The sequence below is a fragment of the Salmo salar genome, chromosome ssa10 (genome assembly GCF_905237065.1).
Source record: "Salmo salar chromosome ssa10, Ssal_v3.1, whole genome shotgun sequence".
Classification (NCBI taxonomy): Eukaryota; Metazoa; Chordata; class Actinopteri; order Salmoniformes; family Salmonidae; genus Salmo; species Salmo salar.
The window spans coordinates 46,392,840-46,413,723 of record NC_059451.1 but is presented as its reverse complement, the minus strand read 5'-3'; the positions used below and the strand labels follow the sequence as shown (position 1 = coordinate 46,413,723).

General features: G+C 44.0%; 1 protein-coding gene across 1 annotated transcript in view; it reads left to right on the top strand.

Annotated features, from left to right (window-relative positions):
- The window catches only part of LOC106560519 (AP-1 complex subunit mu-2), a 50,122-nt gene that overhangs the window by 1,601 nt on the left and 27,637 nt on the right, over positions 1-20,884 (top strand). The window contains exons 2-4 of the mRNA XM_014123491.2: positions 11,938-12,094; positions 12,421-12,488; positions 15,681-15,811. Of these exons, the coding sequence (XP_013978966.1) occupies positions 11,938-12,094; positions 12,421-12,488; positions 15,681-15,811 (356 nt within the window). The remainder of the gene's footprint in view (positions 1-11,937; positions 12,095-12,420; positions 12,489-15,680; positions 15,812-20,884) is intronic.

The window sequence follows — 20,884 nt, the reverse complement described above, 5'->3', positions numbered from 1 at the left end:
GCTCACCCACACGATGCCATAAACACTAGCTGCCGTCTGCCTGGTACAGTTGAAATTGTGATTAATCCGTGAAAAGCACACTTCTACAGCGTGCCAGTGGCCATCGAAGGTGAGTATTTACCCACAGAAGTCGGTTACGATGCCGAAATGCAGTCAGGTCAAGACCTTGGTGAGGACGATGAGCATGCAGACGAGCTTCCCAGAGAAGGTTTCTGACAATTTGTGCAGAAATTCTTTGGTTGTGGAAACCCAGTTTCATCAGCTGTCTGGGTGGCTGGTCTCAGACAATCCCGCAGGTGAAGAAGACAGATGTGGAGGTCCTGGGTTGGTGTGGAAACACATAGTCTGCAGTTGTGAGGCCGGTTGGATGTACTGCCAAATTCTCTAAAACAACGTTATGGAAGAGAAATTAACATTCAATTCTCTGGCAACAGCTCTGGTGAATATTCCTGTAGTCAGCATGTCAATTGCACGCACCCTCAAAACTTGAGACATCTGTGGAATTGTGCTGTGTGACAAAACTACACATTTTAGAGTTGCCTTTTATTGTCCCCAGCACAAGGTGTACTTATGTAATGACCATGCTTAGTAAGCCTATTGATATGCCACAACTGTTAGGTGGATGGATTATCATGGAGAAGGAGAAATGCTCACTTTACAGGGATGTAAACAAATGTGTGCACAAACTTTCAGAGAAATAAGGTGTGTGTGGACAATTTCTGGGATATTTTATTTCAGCTCATGAAACATGCAACCAACACTTAACATGTTGCGTTTTATATTTTTGTTCAGTGACCAAAATCCACCCCATTTCAAACCCATACAAATGTTATTGATCTTTAGAAACATTTTTTCGCGGCCTTGCTTGTCGAATACACCTGGGAAACCTGACCTCATACCACAGTAGGCATTGACCACATAGGTATTCCACTTAGTGATCGGATCAATTATATATTTCACATTTGTTGCCAGAGAAATAGAAATCTACTCCAGCGATCTCTGAACCCCAGATGGTTTATATGTACATCTTCTAAAATTTGAAATCATTTATTGTCAAATTATAGCGCGTTCACATACAACCATTCACAGCAGACGATGGACTGTTGTCGGGCAGGTTACAGTGTAGCAGCAGTGGAGTCAGTAGTCCGAAAATTTTAGTTTTTATTGGACAAATGTAGGTAGGTCCCTCCCCGTTTCGTTCCGTTTGGATCTGTTTGGTTCGTAGTGAAGACATCGCTGAGGTGTATTCATTACCCCGAATCTGTTGCAAAACGTTTCAGTTTCAGTTGGACAAATTCCGGTAGGTAACCTCCTCGTTTCGTTTGGAAGACCTAATGAATATGGCTCTGGTGTTGTGAATAGAAACATTCCTGGTAAAACTTGTTCTGCAACACCGAAGTGCACCATGCCTATTCAGTATTAGGCTTTACCTGCCAGACTGGTCAGGCAACCTTTTCTCTTGTTCTATGCTCATATTTCTTATTAGACTTACAGTATGTTTACAAAGTTGCTAACTGTGTAATTTACTAACAGATATATCATTAACATGCAATAATAGCCTTATTCATGGGGAGTTGTTTGCATACAAACAAAACATAATAAAGTCTGGAGTACCTGGTCAAATCAAGCCAGCTCAGACAGCAGGGCTGCGTTCAGTACGTTTTTATGTTCTGGAACGTTCAACTGAACGTAAACGGTTGGGTTGTTGGACGCTGTCAGCATGGCCACTGCCCTTTAAATAATTCACTCATTGCTTCAAGCCACACCGCACCACACCCACCAAACAGGAGAAAACATACCTCAAAGTCTGTTCAAACTTACAAGAATGTTTTGGAGAAACATGTCATTCAGTACAAACCATTCCATAGCGTAGCAAACGTTTAGGCGAACTGAACGCACCTCAGAGTATAGTCTAATCACGCCAAACTTGACTTTCCTTATTTGGATGGTCATGTTAATAATATTGTGGAGAAAGGACAAAAGGCCCCACCAGTGCCTGAAGGTGTCAGGGGGAAAGATGACTATCTCATTGGCCCCTACCTGCATCCCTGATAGTGCTGATTAAAGCCTTTCTCTCCTCTCTGCCCTGGGAGCAATCCAATACCTCTTACCCAGGCTGGGCTGTACTGGAAGCCCCAGCTGCTCCCTGGCTGGAGGGCAAGCATACATGCTTCCAATGTAGCTGTTTCACTGGTTGTCTGTCTCTTGGAGACTAGAGTGGCTGTATACAGGCAGTGTATCAACACACTGGTTGTCTGTCTTTTTGAGAGTGGCTGTATACAGGCAGTGTATCAACACACTTGTTTGTAGTAGTGAGATGTTATGAATGTAGCTTTATGCTGTACTGTTCAAGTGAATGTTTCACAATCTCTGTCTTTGAAATATATTGTTATGCTGATAAATGGCTACTTTGTTTTGTACTCTGACTACACTCGAAAGTTAAAGAATGGCCACCAGCACACTGATGAATTCTCCCCAGCTCTTTAATTGAGCAAATGTAAACAACGGGAGCATTCATCAGTGTGCAGTGTCTATTCTTTACTTTGTATACCCTGCACCTGCAATTCTGGATGAGTGTACACTACTTTTAAAGTGCACATGTTCTGTCTCAATATGTGTGAAACTACACGATGTACAGATACTGTAGATTTTTCAGGATTAAATATTGAGTTGCCATGTGTGCCTGATTGTCAAACCCTGTCCTTCTCAGCGGTAAAAGGCAAGTTTTTTGGAGACCCTCTGGTAGCTTGATAGATACTCCATGGTTGTTTACCTCCAAATGACTGAGCTGATTTTCCCAAATGGCACCCTATTCCTTATGTAGACTCTGGTCAAAAGTAGTGAGTCACATAGGAAGAGTGCCCTTTGAGACTGACCCGAAGTGATCGCTAGTCTGTTTATCTTAATTGAGATGTGCCGTCGGCCTCTGAAGATCATACAGACAGTAGTTCATATCGATTGTAAACAATGCCTCATTAACAATGACCAGTATCCTGTTACCAAACAATCTTCCCCTAGCAGAATTGTCCTATAGTTAAGGGGATGTGTGTTTGAAGCAGGCCTAAGGGCCCTCATTACAGCCAGTCAGTGTGTTTTACCGTTTGTCAGCCAACAGTGGGACTGAAGGTGAACCAAGCTTGATTTCAGCTTCCCAGACATGTCTCTCGTTCAATCTCAAACGGTAACAGCATCACTGCAGCAGTCTCTCAGATCTGTTTCACTGTAGCAGGAGGCACTGCATAACTCTTAGAGTTGCGGTGTGTCTGTAGGTTCACATTTAAAGTTAGCAGAATAGTCTCACGCCACCAGACCAACATCCTATAATGGCTGGAGTCTAGGCTAGCATAACACAAATGTCATGTTTCAGAGAAACTGTGCAAAGGGGATTTTCAGGGGAATAAAAGAGATGTCACAGATATAGTCAATCTGGTTTAATTCCAAGTTGCAACAGGGAGAATGATCTGTAAACACCAGCCCAAGAAGATAGGAAGACTCCATCAGAGGCTACAGAATCATAGCTACATTAGTGTGGCGTCAAACTTTAACCACATAAGTCAACACTGGCAGACATTTGATACTGGCAGTTAAACAGGTCAAAGGTAGAACATCAGTAGTTAGTTACAGTAAATCAAATACGAGAGGAAATGATCAAACAATTCCCCATTAAAGTGGTTTAATAAAGAAAGAAAAGGTGGCTGGAGTGATGTTTGCTAGCTCATGATGACTGCAGAAAGTGTCTGGGGATTTAAACATGGAATGAGGAACTTGCCATGGCATGTTCTGATACATGCGTCTGATTAACACAGAGGGGGAGGTGTTGATGAAGGGATAGTGACAATTGGTTTGAACAATATTTTTACTTTTTCATTTCCTTGAACCTTCATGGCAGTTTACTGTACATTTTAAATCAGAAGCCGAACATGTTCTCTAAAGTTATTTTTAATTCTGAAAATGGTATTAGTTAAACACTGACATTTACCTCTACATTCTTAACAGTCAGGTAGCTTTGGTGTTTCCTGCATGTGCGTCAAGACTCCTCTTTAAATGCAACAAGCTTTGAACGGTCTGTCTGTGATTCCACCATCCCTTTATAGCTAAAGAACGAGGAAGAGCCTGTCCATATCCTTTCACTGTGTGAGGAGTTTCCTGTGTGACAGAGGGCCCTCTTCAGTGCAGACCTGGGAAGAACATTGTATTTTATATGAATATGCCAACTTTTCAAATACTCAAGGGAGTTGTCGTGTCTTTGGCATCATTAAAACGGAAGACATGTTTATCAAATAACTCTCTGTAATTATTATTAAGCGATTAAACTGATTAATCGTGTAACTGTAATTAACTAGGAGGTCGGGGCACCAAGGAAAATATTCAGATTACAAAGTTATAATTTTCCTAATATAACTTTCAGATATCATACTATCTGATCTGAGTCTTCTGATTAATGATGTGTTATTTACCTCAACAGTCTCATTCCAAACGTCGTACATTGTTGGTTATCTGCACGAACCCAGTCTTCACTATGAGTCATCCATACATCAATTGTCTTAAAATCATTTATTTACTAAACTAAATAATTCACAGAAATGCATAATCAAACAGATATGGTTACAAGGAAATGATAGGAGAATGTGCCCTAGTGGGCTAAACCGGCGTCGCGGCTTGTTAGACAAAAGGGGAGTGTGGGTCAGCTGAGAAGGCACTAAAGAGTTGATAAATATTAACAATTGAAATGCTAATCCTTTGCACATGAACGCTCACTCATTCGGGAACAATTGCAATCAATATATATATTTACGCTCAGTGTGTTGTCGGGATCTTTGTTGAAAAGTTCTGTTCTGTTGGAGAGTTTTGTCCTCGCGTTCTCTCTCTCTCTCTCTCTCTCTCTCTCTCGGTTAGAATGGATATTTCAAAGTGACATTCATGAATGTCGTTATAGGACGGCTGTTTCGTCAATGATACCGAATTCCTAGCTGCAGACTAGTAATTAATATCAAAGACTTGTTATTATTCTGTCGGTATCAATATCTAAGAGTTTAACCACGTGGTATGGTTAAAGTTCAGAACGAGGAATGCATGGTCAAACCTTGGCCCTCTCTTCTCGAGGTAAGCTGGTCTGGTGATAGAGACCCTGGGTGGGGGTTTTATTCGGAATGACAGAAAAAGGCTGTCTCATGACGTCAGGTCTCGTCTGTTCATGGGGGCGTGCCGATGACTTGGTAAAACTTTAAACAGAAAATACAATTCTCTCACATTAACATCTTACAAGCATCCCAACATATTCCAAATAGCTTTATCCTTATTCATTAATTTTATACAACCATTAGATGTAAGTCTCACAACTGAGGCTATGATATAAACAGAGCCATGGTAATGTGGCCGTATTGTCTCTCATGAGTTTCACAAAATTGTACCAAACGGACCAGTCCGTAGCTGGATTTTTCACCGATCTTTTATACCTTCTCCAGAACATAAATGTCGTTCGGTTCTCCAGTCCTGTGAGGTGTAAGAATTCCTGGGTTCTTTCTATGAAGCCCACTCTCTCTGTATACTGTGGCCATGAGGACCATGAGGGCCATGAGGACATTTTCTTAGGAATTTACGACCTCTCTCACAGGGCCTGAGTAGGGGGAGGTAGGGGGATGGTACATAGAAAACCCAAAGAGGGCAACGTCATGACAGAGTCAACTAAAAAGGCAACTATTTTCTTTGATATTCAAATACAGAAAAAAATAATATTTGAAAAGGTATTTGAATATATGCAAGTTATTTGAAAACCCCAAAGAATGTATTTGATGGATGCCAAATATTTGAAGAATCAAAAACTACAATTGTTGAGTTAGTATATTTGAACTATCATAAGCACATGGTTTGGAGGGCTCTTAGATATGAATCTTAATATAGCCCAGAATTTAATGAGGGTTATGTAATCACCTCAACATTAGAGTAGATCACTTTTGCAGCTTCAAAACAGTAACAGAATACAGCAGAATAAAGTGTCAAAAGGAAACTAAATATCCCAAGACTGCCTTCTTGAAATCAACTACAGCCAAGGTAGGTGGAAAATAATGGTGTATTCAGAATACATACTATCCCTTTAAAGATGGTATAGTGTTTGTTTGAAACAAGAACACTTACCCTCAGATCGACAGAGGTTTGAAGTTGTTTTTGATAAGCATCCAACTTGCTATTTGCAAATGGATTTGTATTACGCTGCAGTATTTTCAGGTATCATACAATGAATTGCAGCTTTTTCTACCTTTCCAGTGGCATGTTGAAAGATTCATACAGTAGTTGTGCGTCACAACTTGTTTATACTTATCTGTACAAAAGATCATTGGTTTGAATTGATTATGTACACCTGGAGCAAAATGTTCAGATAGAAATGTATTGTGTAGATCAAATATGACTGTCAGATAGATTGGAATAGTATAGTAGATTGTGTGTGCTCTATTCATTCTATTTCTATCTTCAACATGCAGTTCCAGAAACAGCCCTGCCATAAATTGAAGGCAACCAATCCAATAGTTTCAGAAAAGTAGTCACTTCCTAACATCTGTATTCACATATTTGTTTCAAGTCGTTGCGTTCTCAGATCTGTATTCAAATAGTTTAAACATGTAGTTGCTTTCTCAGGTCTGTATTCAAATAGTTTAAACATGTAAACTCAGAAAAAAAAGAAACATCCTCTCACTGTCAACTGCGTTTATTTTCAGCAAACTTAACATGCGTAAATATTTCTATGAACATAACAAGATTCAACAACTGAGACATAAACTGAACAAGTTCCACAGACATGTGACTAACATAAATGGAATAATGTGTCCCTGAACAAAGGGTGGGTCAAAATCAAGAGTAACAGTCAGTATCTGGTGTGGCCACCAGCTGCATTAAGTACTGCTGTGCATCTCCTCCTTATGGACTGCACCAGATTTGCCAGTTCTTGCTGTGAGATGTTACCCCACTCTTCCACCAAGGCACCTGCAAGTTCCCAGGCATTTCTGGGGGGAATGGCCCTAGCCCTCACCCTCCGATTCAACAGGTCCCAGACGTGCTCAATGGGATTGAGATCCGGACTCTTCGCTGGCCATGGCAGAACACTGACATTCCTGTCTTGCAGGAAATCACACACAGAACGAGCAGTATGGCTGGTGGCATTGTCATGCTGGAGGGTCATGTCAGGATGAGCCTGCAGGGAGGGTACCACATGAGGGAGGATGATGTCTTCCCTGTAACGCACGGCGTTGAGATTGCCTGCAATGACAACAAGCTCAGTCCGATGATGCTGTGACATACCGCCCCAGACCATGACGGAACCTCCACCTCCAAATCGATCCTGTTCCAGAGTACAGGCCTCGGTGTAACGCTCATTCCTTCGACGATAAACGCGAATCCAACCATCACCCCTGGTGAGACAAAACCGTGACTCGTCAGTGAAGAGCACTTTTTGCCAGTCCTGTCTGGTCCAGCGGCAGTGGGTTTGTGCCCAAAGGGGATGTTGTTGCCGGTGATGCCTTACTACAGGCCTACAAGCCCTCAGTCCAGCCTCTCTCAGCCTATTGCAGACAGTCTGAGCACTGCTGCAGGGATTGTGCGTTCCTGGTGTAACCCAGGCAGTTGTTACATTTACATTTACATTTAAGTCATTTAGCAGACGCTCTTATCCAGAGCAACATACAATTTGGTGCATTCACCTTATGATATCCAGTGGAACAACCACTTTACAATAGTGCATCTAAATCTTTTAAGGGGGGGGGTTAGAAGGATTACTTTATCCTATCCTAGGTATTCCTTAAAGAGGTGGGGTTTCAGGTGTCTCCGGAAGGTGGTGATTGACTCCGCTGTCCTGGCGTCGTGAGGGAGCTTGTTCCACCATTGGGGTGCCAGAGCAGCGAACAGTTTTGACTGGGCTGAGCGGGAACTGTGCTTCCTCAGAGGTAGGGGGGCCAGCAGGCCAGAGGTGGATGAACGCAGTGCCCTTGTTTGGGTGTAGGGCCTGATCAGAGCCTGAAGGTATGGAGGTGCCGTTCCCTTCACAGCTCCGTAGGCAATCACCATGGTCTTGTAGCGGATGCGAGCTTCAACTGGAAGCCAGTGGCGAGAGCGGAGGAGCGGGGTGACGTGAGAGAACTTGGGAAGGTTGAACACCAGACGGGCTGCGGCGTTCTGGATGAGTTGTAGGGGTTTAATGGCACAGGCAGGGAGCCCAGCCAACAGCGAGTTGCAGTAATCTAGATGGGAGATGACAAGTGCCTGGATTAGGACCTGCGCCGCTTCCTGTGTGAGGCAGGGTCGTACTCTGCGAATGTTGTAGAGCATGAACCTACAGGATCGGGTCACCGCCTTGATGTTAGTGGAGAACGACAGGGTGTTGTCCAGGATCACGCCAAGGTTCTTAGCACTCTGGGAGGAGGACACAAGGGAGTTGTCAACCGTGATGGCGAGATCATGGAACGGGCAGTCCTTCCCCGGGAGGAAGAGCAGCTCCGTCTTGCCGAGGTTCAGCTTGAGGTGGTGATCCGTCATCCACACTGATATGTCTGACAGACATGCAGAGATGCGATTCGCCGCCTGGTTATCAGAAGGGGGAAAGGAGAAGATTAATTGTGTGTCGTCTGCATAGCAATGATAGGAGAGACCATGTGAGGATATGACAGAGCCAAGTGACTCGGTGTATAGCGAGAATAGGAGAGGGCCTAGAACAGAGCCCTGGGGGACACCAGTGGTGAGAGCGCATGGTGCGGAGACAGATTCTCGCCACGCCACCTGGTAGGAGCGACCTGTCAGGTAGGACGCAATCCAAGCGTGGGCCGCGCCGGAGATGCCCAACTCGGAGAGGGTGGAGAGGAGGATCTGATGGTTGATTGTTGTTACCATCCTGTACCTGTCTCACAGGTGTGATGTTTGGATGTACCGATCCTGTGCAGATGTTGTTACACGTGGTCTGCCACTGCAAGGACAATCAGCTGTTCGTTCTGTCTCCCTGTAGCGCTGTCTTAGGCGTCTCACAGTACAGACATTGCAATTTATTGCCCAGGCCACTGCAGTCCTCATGCCTCCTTGCAGCATGCCTAAGGCACGTTCACACAGATGGGCAGGGACCATTTTCATAACTGTGACCTTAATTGCCTACTGTCTGTAAGCTTAACGACCGTTCCAGAGGTGCATGTTCATTAATTGTTTATGGTTCATTGAACAAGCAGTGTTTAAACCCTTTATTTTACTAGGCAAGTCAGTTAAGAACAAATACTTATTTTCAATGACGGCCTCGGAACAGTGGGTTAACTGCCTTGTTCAGGGGCAGAACGACAGATTTGTACCTTGCGGTTACTATTCCAGCGCTCTAACCACTAGGCTATTTTTTACGAATTATCTTTGAAAGACAGGGTCCTGAAAAAGGGACATTTCTTTTTTTGCTGAGTTTAGTTACTTTTTCAGGTCTTTATTCAAATAGATTAAACATGTAGTTGCTTTCTCAGATCTGTATTCAAAAAGTTTAAACATGTCGTTGCTTTCTCGGGTCTGTATTCAAATAGTTTAAACATGTAGTTGATTTCTCAGATCTGTATTCAAAAAGTTTAAACATGTCGTTGCTTTCTCGGGTCTGTTTTGAAATAGTTTTAAAAATAAGTAATTTCTTGGGATCTGTATTCAAATAGTTCTGGTCACATCCTTTGTTTCTCCAGAAAAGCATAGCTAAAACTAGTTATCCCAGGTCTGCTTCAGTGTGTGAGATCCTTCAAGCATATGCTTTGATCTATCAGAGTGTGAGGGCTCCAGCCCAGCAACTCTCAATGCTGGCTCATCTTGTTATTAGTGTTGAAATGAAAGGGAGTGTGTGAGTGAGAGTTCCCTCAGGCCACTCCAGTGTATCTTGTGGTGTGTGAGAGAGAGATATTTATTTTGCACAATGCTGTCATTGGGCATTGTGATCCCAGATTAGTTGTCAGTTATTTTATGTTTCTAAACAGAGGCCTCCTGGCAGAGGCTGTTGCTCCTTTCATTTACTGTACATCTTCCACAGCTTACTGCTGAGCCTTTACAACAAGGGGAAGGGCATATGCTCCATGTTTGATCTTTTTGAATTTCTTCTGTTGCATAACTGCCTCTATGGACTCCCTGGATAACAGTGAGAATTGCTGCCGACAGTGCCGAGTGAACTATCCTATCTAAATAAAGATGAACTGAATTGAATTGAAAATGAATTTCATTAATGTGTTACAATGCCCTCTGTGTCGTGTGGTTTCAGGTGTTGATATGCCATAACTATATGGGTGTGCAACACTTTACCCTATTTACAAATCTTCACCCTGTTACACAGGGGGAAAAAAGTATTTGATCCCCTGCTGATTTTGTACCTTTGCCCACTGACAAAGAAATGATCAGTCTATAATTTTAATGGTAGGTTTATTGAACAGTGAGAGACAGAATAACAACAAAAAAATCCAGAAAAACGCATTTCAAAAATGTTATAAAATGATTTGCATTTTAATGAGGGAAATAAGAATTTGACCCCTCTGCAAAACATGACTTAGTACTTGGTGGCAACACCCTTGCTGGCAATCATAGAGGTCAGACGTTTCTTGTAGTTGGCCACCAGGTTTGCACACATCTCAGGAGGGATTTTGTCCCACTCCTCTTTGCAGATCTTCTCCAAGTCATTAAGGTTTCGAGGCTGACGTTTGGCAACTCGAACCTTCAGCTCCCTCCACAGATTTTCTATGGGATTAATGTCTGGAGACTGGCTAGGCCACTCCAGGACCTTAATGTACTTCTTCTTGAGCCACTCCTTTGTTGCCTTGGCCGTGTGTTTTGGGTCATTGTCATTCAGGAATACCCATCCATGACCAATTTTCAATGCCCTGGCTGAGGGAAGGAGGTTCTCACCCAAGATTTGACGGTACATGGCCCTGTCCATCGTCCCTTTGATGCGGTGAAGTTGTCCTGTCCCCTTAGCAGAAAAACACCCCCAAAGCATAATGTTTCCACCTCCATGTTTGACGGTGGGGATGGTGTTCTTGGAGTCATAGGCAGCATTCCTCATCCTCCAAACACGGCGAGTTGAGTTGATGCCAAAGAGCTCCATTTTGGTCTCATCTGACCACAACACTTTCACCCAGTTGTCCTCTGAATCATTCAGATGTTCATTGGCAAACTTCAGACGGGCATGTATATGTGCTTTCTTGAGCAGGGGGACCTTGCGGGCGCTGCAGGATTTCAGTCCTTCACGGTGTAGTGTGTTACCAATTGTTTTCTTGGTGACTATGGTCCCAGCTGCCTTGAGATCATTGACAAAATCCTCCCGTGTAGTTCTGGGCTGATTCCTCACCGTTCTCATGATCATTGCAACGCCACGAGGTGAGATCTTGCATGGAACCCCAGGCCGAGGTGAGATTGACAGTTCTTTTGTGTTTCTTCCATTTGTGAATAATCACACCAACTGTTGTCACCTTCTCACCAAGCTGCTTGGCGATGGTCTTGTAGCCCATTCCAGCCTTATGTATGTGTACAATCTTGTCCCTGACATCCTTGGAGAGCTCTTTGGTATTGGCCATGGTGGAGAGTTTGGAATCTGATTTATTGATTGCTTCTGTGGACAGGTGTCTTTTATACAGGTAACAAACTGAGATTAGGAGCACTCCCTTTAAGAGTGTGCTCCTAATCTCAGCTCGTTACCTGTATAAAAGACACCTGGGAGCCAGAAATCTTTCTGATTGAGAGGGGGTCAAATACTTATTTCTCTCATTAAAATGCAAATCAATTTATACAATTTTTGACATGCGTTTTTCTGGATTTTTTTGTTGTTATTCTGTCTCTCACTGTTCAAATAAACCTACCATTAAAATTATAGACTGATCATTTCTTTGTCAGTGGGCAAACGTACAAAATCAGCAGGGGTTCAAATACTTTTTTCCCTCACTGTATGTGTTTTCCCTGTAGGTGTTGATCAGTCGTAACTACATGGGAAACATGGACATGAATGAGGTCGACCACTTCATGCCCATTATGATGAGGATGGAGGAGGATGCAGACTCATCGCCCCTGGTGACACACGGCTCCGCCCACTTCCTGTGGATCAAACACAGAAACCTCTACCGTATCCTGTCCAAACAGGAATTCCTGTTACTGCTCAGTCAGGCCGTCTTGGTTACCAAGCTTCTGTCTCTCGTACCATGCTCAGGACGACTGTCTCTGCTTCTGACACATCACACATCACACAATTCACAGTTCACACCCTCACTGCATGTCCTTTATCTGTACATCTCATGTTATTCTGAACTAGAGGGAAATGCTGTGAACAACTAATCTTATGAGTCCACTATCTCACTTGTAAAAGTTCCATGTGAAAAATATTTTAAAACAGCAGTGGCCCAGTTACTTTTCTGTTCAACAGTTTTAGTACATTCTTAAGTTATTCTTCAGTGGTGGCAATGACCAAGAAGAATGCCAATGCAGCCCTGGTCTACTCCTTCCTCTACAAAATGGTGGAGGTGAGTGTGTGCTTTACTGATATACAGTCGTGGCCAAAAGTTTTGAGAATGACACAAATATTAATTTTCACAAACTCTGCTGCCTCAGTTTGTATGATGGCAATTTGCATATACTCCAGGGTGTTATGAAGAGTGATCAGATGAATTGCAATGAATTGCAAAGTCCCTCTTTGCCATGCAAATGAACTGAAACCCCAAAAAAACATATCCACTGCATTTTAGCCCTGCCACAAAAGGACCAGCTGACATCATGTCAGTGATTCTCTCATTAACACAGGTGTGACTGTTGACGAGGACAAGGCTGGAGATCACGCTGTCATGCTGATTGAGTTTGAGTAACAGACTGGAAGCTTCAAAAGGAAGGTGGTGCTTGGAATCATTGTTCTTCCTCTGTCAAACATGGCTACCTGCAGGGAAATACGTGCCGTCATCATTGCTTTGCACAAAAAGGGCTTCACAGGCAAGGATATTGCTGCCAGTAAGATTGCACCTAAATCAACCATTTGTCGGATCATTAAGAACTTCAAGGAGAGTGGTTCAATTGTTGTGAAGAAGGCTTCACGGCGCCCAAGAAAGTCCAGCAAGCGCCAGGACCTTCTCCTAAAGTTGATTCAGCTGCGGGATCGGGGCACCACTAGTACAGAGCTTGCTCAGGAATGGCAGCTGGCAGGTGTGAGTGCATCTGCACGCACAGTTAGGCAAAGACTTTTGAAGGATGACCTGGTGTCAAGAAGGGCAGCAAAGAAGCCACTTCTCTCCAGGAAAAAAATCAGGGACAGACTGATATTCTGCAAAAGGTACAGGGATTGGACTGCTGAGGAGTGGGGTAAAGTCATTTTCTCTGATGAATCCCCTCTCCGATTGTTTGGGAAATCTGGAAAAAAGCTTGTCCGGAGAAGACAAGGTGAGTGCTACCATCAGTCCTGTGTCATGCAAACAGTAAAGCATCCTGAGACCATTCATGTGTGGGGTTGCTTCTCAGCCATGGGAGTGGGCTCACTCACGATTTTGCCTAAGAACACAGCCATGAATAAAGAATGGTACCAACACATCCTCCGAGAGCAACTTCTCCCAACCATCCAGGAACAGTTTGGTGATGAACAATGCCTTTTCCAGCATGATGGAGCACCTTGCCATAAGGCAAAAGGGATAACTAAGTGGCTCGGGGAACAAAACATTGATATTTTGGGTCTACGGTCAGAACTCCCCAGAACGTAATCCCATTGAGAATTTGTGGTCAATCCACAAACAAAAACCCACAAATTCTGACAAACTCCAAGCATTGATTATGCAAGAATGGGCTGCCATCATTCAGGATGTGGCCCAGAAGTGAATTGACAGCATGCTTTGCGGATTGCAGAGGTCTTGAAAAAGAAGGGTCAACACTGCAAATATTGACTCATTGCATCAACTTCAGGTACTTGTGAATAAAAGCCTTTGACATTTATGAAAAGCTTGTAATTATACTTTAGTATTCCATAGTAACATTTGACAAAAATGTCTAAAGACACTGAAGCAGCAAACTTTGTGGAAATTAATATTTGTGTAATTCTCAAAACTTTTGGCCACGACTGTACAGTACAGTTGAAGTCGGAAGTTTACATACACTTAGGTTGGAGGCATTAAAACTTGTTTTTCAACCAATCCACAAATTGCTTGTTAACAAACTATAGTTTTGGCAAGTCGGTTAGGACATCTACTTTGTGCATGACACAAGTAATTTTTCCAACAATTGTTTACAGACAGATTATTTCACTTATAATTCACTGTATCACAATTCCAGTGGGTCAAAAGTTTACATACACTAAGTTGATTGGAAAATTCCATAAAATGATGTCATGGCTTTAGAAGCTTCTGATTGGCTAATTGACATCATTTGAGTACCTGTGGATGTATTTCAAGGCCTACCTTCAAACTCAGTGCCTCTTTGCTTGACATCATGGGAAAATCAAAAGAAATCAGCCAAGACCTCAAAAAAAAAATTGTAGACCTCCACAAGTCTGGTTCATCCTTGGGAGCAATGTCCAAACGCCTGAAGGTACCACGTACATCTGTACAAACAATAGTACGCAAGTATAAACACCATGGGACCACGCAGCCGTCATACCGCTCAGGAAGGAGATGCGTTCTGTCTCCTAGAGATGAACGTACTTTGGTGTGTAAAGTGCAAGTCAATCCCAGAACAAGAGTAAAGGACCTTGTGAAGATGCTGGAGGAAACAGGTACAAAAGTATCTGTACCCACAGTAAAACAAGTCCTATATCGACATAACCCGAAATGCCGCTCAGCAAGGAAGAAGCCACTGCTCCAAAACCACCATAAAAAGCCAGACTACGGATTTCAATTGCACATGGGGACAAAGATCGTACTTTTTGGAGAAATGTCCTCTGGTCTGATGAAACAAAAATTGAACTGTTTGGCCATAATGACCATCTTTATGTTTGGAGAAAAAAAGGGGAGGCTTGCAAGCCGAAGAACACCATCCCAACCGTGAAGCACGGAGGTGGCAACATCATGTTGTGGGGGTGCTGCAGGAGGGACTGGTGCACTTCACAATATAGATGGCATCATGAGGGAGGAGAATTATGGGGATATATTGAAGCAACATCTTAAGACATCATTCAGGAAGTTAAAGCTTGGTCCAAATGGCTCTTCCAAATGGACAATGACCCCAAGCATACGTCCAAAGTTTTGGCAAAATGGCTTAAGGACAACAAAGTCAAGGTATTGGAGTGGCCCTCACAAAGCCCTGACCTCAATCCTATAGAACATTTGTGGGCAGATCTGAAAAAGCTTGTGCAAGCAAGGAGGCCTACAAACCTGACTCAGTTACACCAGCTCTGTCAGGAGGAATGGGCCAAAATTCACCCAACTTATAGTGGGAAGCTTGTGGAAGGCTACCTGAAACATTTGACCCAAGTCACACTCAATTGCCTTCAAATTGTTTATGTAAACTTCTGACACACTGGGAATGTGATGAAAGACATAAAAGCTGAAATAAATAATTCACTCTACTATTATTCTGACATTTCACATTCTTAAAATAAAGTGGTGATCCTTTAAACTGAGTTTAAATGTATTTGGCTAAGGTGTATGTAAACTTCCGAATTCAACTGGAGTACACTGCTTGTATTCAACCAATTGAATGCAATCCTATTGTATTAAGTTGTCTGTCTGTGTGCCCATCTGTAGGTGTTTAAGGAGTACTTTAAGGAGCTGGAGGAGGAGAGTATCCGTGACAACTTTGTGACTGTGTATGAGCTGATGGACGAGATCATGGACTTTGGCTTCCCTCAGACCACAGACAGCAAGATCCTGCAAGAGTGAGTATTCGACTGAGTACCAGTTAATCAATACTGCAATCTGTCTTGGAAGGCTTGGCTTGACATTTCAGACTGTAATACAGTGGCAATACTAAAACAGACTACCAAACTGATAACTATCAAACAGACTACCAAACTTACTGATATCCAACAGACTGATAACCAACAGACTGATATCCAACATACTACCAAACTGACTGTCCAGCTGACTGATATCCAACATACTGATATCCAACAGACTACCAAACGTATTGATATCCAACAGATTTATATCCAACAGACTGATAACCAACATACTTCCATACTGACAATCCAGCTGACTGATATTTAACAGACTGATATTTAACAGACTGATATCCAACATACTTCCATACTGACTATCCAGCTGACTGATATTTAACAGACTGATATTTAACAGACTGATATCCAACAGAATACCAAACTGCCTATCCAGCTGACTGATATCCAACAGACTAATATCCAACAGACTACCAAACGTACTGATATTCGACAGACAGATATTCAACAGACTACCAAACAGACTGATATCCAGCTGACTGATATCCAACAGACTGATATCCAACAGACTGATACATTTACATTTACGTCATTTAGCAGACGCTCTTATCCAGAGCAACTTACAAATTGGTGCATTCACCTTATGATATCCAGTGGAACAACCACTTTACAATAGTACATCTATATCTTTTTAGGGGGGAGGGTAGGGGGGGGTGAGGGTTAGAAGGATTACTTAATCCTATCCCAGGTATTCCTTAAAGAGGTGGGGTTTCAGGTGTCTCCGGAAGGTGGTGATTGACTCCGCTGTCCTGGCGTCGTGAGGGAGCTTGTTCCACCATTGGGGTGCCAGAGCAGTGAACAGTTTTGACTGGGCTGAGCGGGAACTGTGCTTCCGCAGAGGTAGGGAGGCGAGCAGGCCAGAGGTGGATGAACGCAGTGCCCTTCTTTGGGTGTAGGGACTGATCAGAGCCTGAAGGTACGGAGGTGCCGTTCCCCTCACAGCTCCGTAAGCAAGCACCATGGTCTTGTAGCAGATGCGAGCTTCAACTGGAAGCCAGTGGAGTGTGCGGAGGAGCGGGGTGACGTGAGAGAACTTGGGAAGGTTGAACACCAGATGGGCTGCGGCGTTCTGGATGAGTTGTAGGGGTTTAATGGCACGGGCAGGGAGCCCCGCCAACAGCGAGTTGCAGTAATCCAGACGGGAGATGACAAGTGCCTGGATTAGGACCTGCGCCGCTTCCTGTGTGAGGCAGGGTCGTACTCTGCGAATGTTGTAGAGCATGAACCTACAGGTCCGGGTCACCACCTTGATGTTAGCGGAGAATGACAGGGTGTTGTCCAGGGTCACGCCAAGGCTCTTAGCACTCTGGGAGGAGGACACAATGGAGTTGTCAACCGTGATGGCGAGATCATGGAACGGGCAGTCCTTCCCCGGGAGGAAAAGCAGCTCCGTCTTGCCGAGGTTCAGCTTGAGGTGGTGATCCGTCATCCACACTGATATGTCTGCCAGACATGCAGAGATGCGATTCGCCACCTGGTTATCAGAAGGGGGAAAGGAGAAGATTAATTGTGTGTCGTCTGCATAGCAATGATAGGAGAGACCATGTGAGGATATGACAGAGCCAAGTGCCAAGGTGTATAGCGAGAATAGAAGAGGGCCTAGAACTGAGCCCTGGGGGACACCAGTGGTGAGAGCACGTGGTGCGGGGACAGATTCTCACCACGCCACCTGGTAGGAGCGACCTGTCAGGTTGGACGCAATCCAAGAGGGAGCCGCGCCGGAGATGCCCAACTCGGAGAGGGTGGAGAGGAGGATCTGATGGTTCACAGTATCAAAGGCAGCAGATAGGTCTAGAAGGATGAGAGCAGAGGAGAGAGAGTTAGCTTTAGCAGTGTGGAGAGCCTCCGTGACACAGAGAAGAGCAGTCTCAGTTGAATGACCAGTCTTGAAACATGACTGATTTGGATCAAGAAGGTCATTCTGAGAGAGATAGCAAGAGAGCTGGCCAAGGACGGCACGCTCAAGAGTTTTGGAGAGAAAAGAATGAAGGGATACTGGTCTGTTGTTGTTGACATCGGAGGGATCGAGTGTAGGTTTTTTGAGAAGGGGTGCAACTCTCGCTCTCTTGAAGACGGAAGAGACGTAGCCAGCGGTCAAGGATGAGTTGATGAGCGAGGTGAGGTAAGGGAGAAGGTCTCCAGAAATGGTCTGGAGAAGAGAGGACGGTATAGGGTCAAGCGGGCAGGTTGTTGGGCGGCCGGCCGTCACAAGTAGCAAGATTTCATCTGGAGAGAGAGGGGAGAAAGAGGGCAAAGCATAGGGTAGGGCAATGTGAGCAGGAACAGCGGTGTCGTTTGACTTAACTTCTCCAGGGCCAGTGGGACGATTTCGTCCCACCTACGTAACAGCCAGTGGAATCCCGTGGCGCATTATTCAAATACCTTAGAAATGCTATTACTTCAATTTCTCAAACATATGACTATTTTACACCATTTTAAAGACAAGACTCTCGTTAATCTAACCACACTGTCCGATTTCAAAAAGGCTTTACAACGAAAGCAAAACATTAGATTATGTCAGCAGAGTACCCAGCCAGAAATAATCAGACACCCATTTTTCAAGCTAGCATATAATGTCACATAAACCCAAACCACAGCTAAATGCAGCACTAACCTTTGATGATCTTCATCAGATGACAATCTTAGGACATTATGTTATACAATACATGCATGTTTTATTCAATCAACTTCATATTTATATCAAAAACCAGCTTTTTACATTAGCATGTGACGCATACCCCCCCGCAAACTTCCGGTGAATTTACTAAATTACTCACGATAAACGTTCACAAAAAACATAACAATTATTTTAAGAATTATAGATACAGAACTCCTCTATGCACTCGCTATGTCCGATTTTAAAATAGCTTTTCGGTGAAAGCACATTTTGCAATATTCTAAGTAGATAGCCCGGCATCACAGGGCTAGCTATTTAGACACCCACCAAGTGTAGCACTCACCAAAATCAGATTTACTATAAGAAAAATGTTATTACCTTTGCTGTTCTTCGTCAGAATGCACTCCCAGGACTTCTACTTCAATAACAAATGTTGGTTTGGTTCAAAATAATCCATAGTTATATCCAAATAGCGGCGTTTTGTTCGTGCGTTCAAGACACTATCCGAAAGGGTAAAGAAGGGTGACGCGCCCGACGCGTTTCGTGACAAAAAAATTCTAAATATTCCATTACCGTACTTCGAAGCATGTCAACCGCTGTTTAAAATAAATTTTTATGCCATTTTTCTCGTAAAAAAGCAATAATATTCCGACCGGGAATCTGTGTTTTAGTACAAAGAGAGAGAAAATAAAAACATTTGGTCGCCTCGTGCACGCGCCTCAGTCTCATTGTCCTCTGATAGACCACTTACCAAAGGCGCTAATGTTTTTCAGCCAGGGGCTGGAATTGCATCTTTCAGCTTTTTCCCGGGTTCTGAGAGCCTATGGGAGCCGTAGGAAGTGTCACGTTACAGCAAAGATCCTCAGTTTTAAATAAAGAGAGTCAAGAAGAACAAGAACTTGTCAGACAGGCCACTTCCTGTAAGGAATCTTCTCAGGTTTTTGCCTGCCATATGAGTTCTGTTATACTCACAGACACCATTCAAACAGTTTTAGAAACTTTAGGGTGTTTTCTATCCAAAGCCAATAATTATATGCATATTCTACTTTCTGGGCAGTAGTAATAACCAGATTAAATCGGGTACGTTTTTTATCCGGCCGTGTAAATACTGCCACCTAGCCCTAACAGGTTAACAAACGAGGATCGGATGTCGTCAACCTTCTTTTCAAAATGGTTGACAAAGTCATCCGCAGAGAGGGAGGAGGGGGGGGGGATTCAGGAGGGAGGAGAAGGTGGCAAAGAGCTTCCTAGGGTTAGAGGCAGATGCTTGGAATTTAGAGTGGTAGAAAGTGGCTTTAGCAGCAGAAACGGAGGAAGAAAATGTGGAGAGGAGGGAGTGAAAAGATGCCAGGTCCGCAGGGAGGCTAATTTTCCTCCATTTCCGCTCGGCTGCCCGGAGCCCTGTTCTGTGAGCTCGCAATGAGTCGTCAAGCCACGGAGCATGAGGGGAGGACCCGAGCCGGCCGGGAGGATAGGGGACATAGAGAGTCAAAGGATGCAGAAAGGGAGGAGAGGAGGGTTGAGGAGGCAGAATCAGGAGATTGGTTGGAGAAGGATTGAGCAGAGGAAAGAGATGATAGGATGGAAGAGGAGAGGGCCATCCCTGTAGCTCAGTTGGTAGAGCATGGTGTTTGCAACGCATGGTGTTTGCAATGCCAGGGTTGTGGGTTTGATTCCCACGGGGGCTAGCACAGAAAAAAGGAAAAAAGAAATTAAATGTATGCATTCACTACTGTAAGTTGCTCTGGATAAGAGCGTCTGCTAAATGACTAAAATGTAAAAAATTTAAAATGAGTGAGTAGCAGGAGAGAGAGAGAGAAGGTTGCGACGGCGCAATACCATCTGAGTAGGGGCAGAGTGTTGGAGGAGAGCGAGAGGGAAAAGGATTCAAGGTAGTGGTTGGAGACTTGGAGGGGAGTTGCAGTGAGATTAGTAGAAGAACAGCATCTAGTAAAGATGAGGTCAAGCGTATTGCCTGCCTTGTAGGGGGGACGGTGAGAGGGTGAGGTCAAAAGAGGAGTGGAAAGAAAGAGGCAGAGAGAAATGAGTCAAAGGTAGACGTAGGGAGGTTAAAGTCACCCAGAATTGTGAGGGGTGAGCCATCCTCAGGAAAGGAACTTGTCAAGCTCATTGATGAACTCTCCAAGGCTTGAATGGGCTAGTGACTGTGACAGCATGGAATTCAAAGGAGGAGATAGATAGATGGGTCAGGGGAGAAAGAGAGAATGTCCACTTGGGAAAGATGAGGATTCCAGTGCCGCTGACCAGATGCTCTCGGGGTATGCGAGAACACGTGGTCAGACGAGGAGAGAGCAGTAGGAGTAGCAGTGTTTTCTGTGGTAATCCATGTTTCCGTCAGTGTCGAGGGGTCTGGAGGG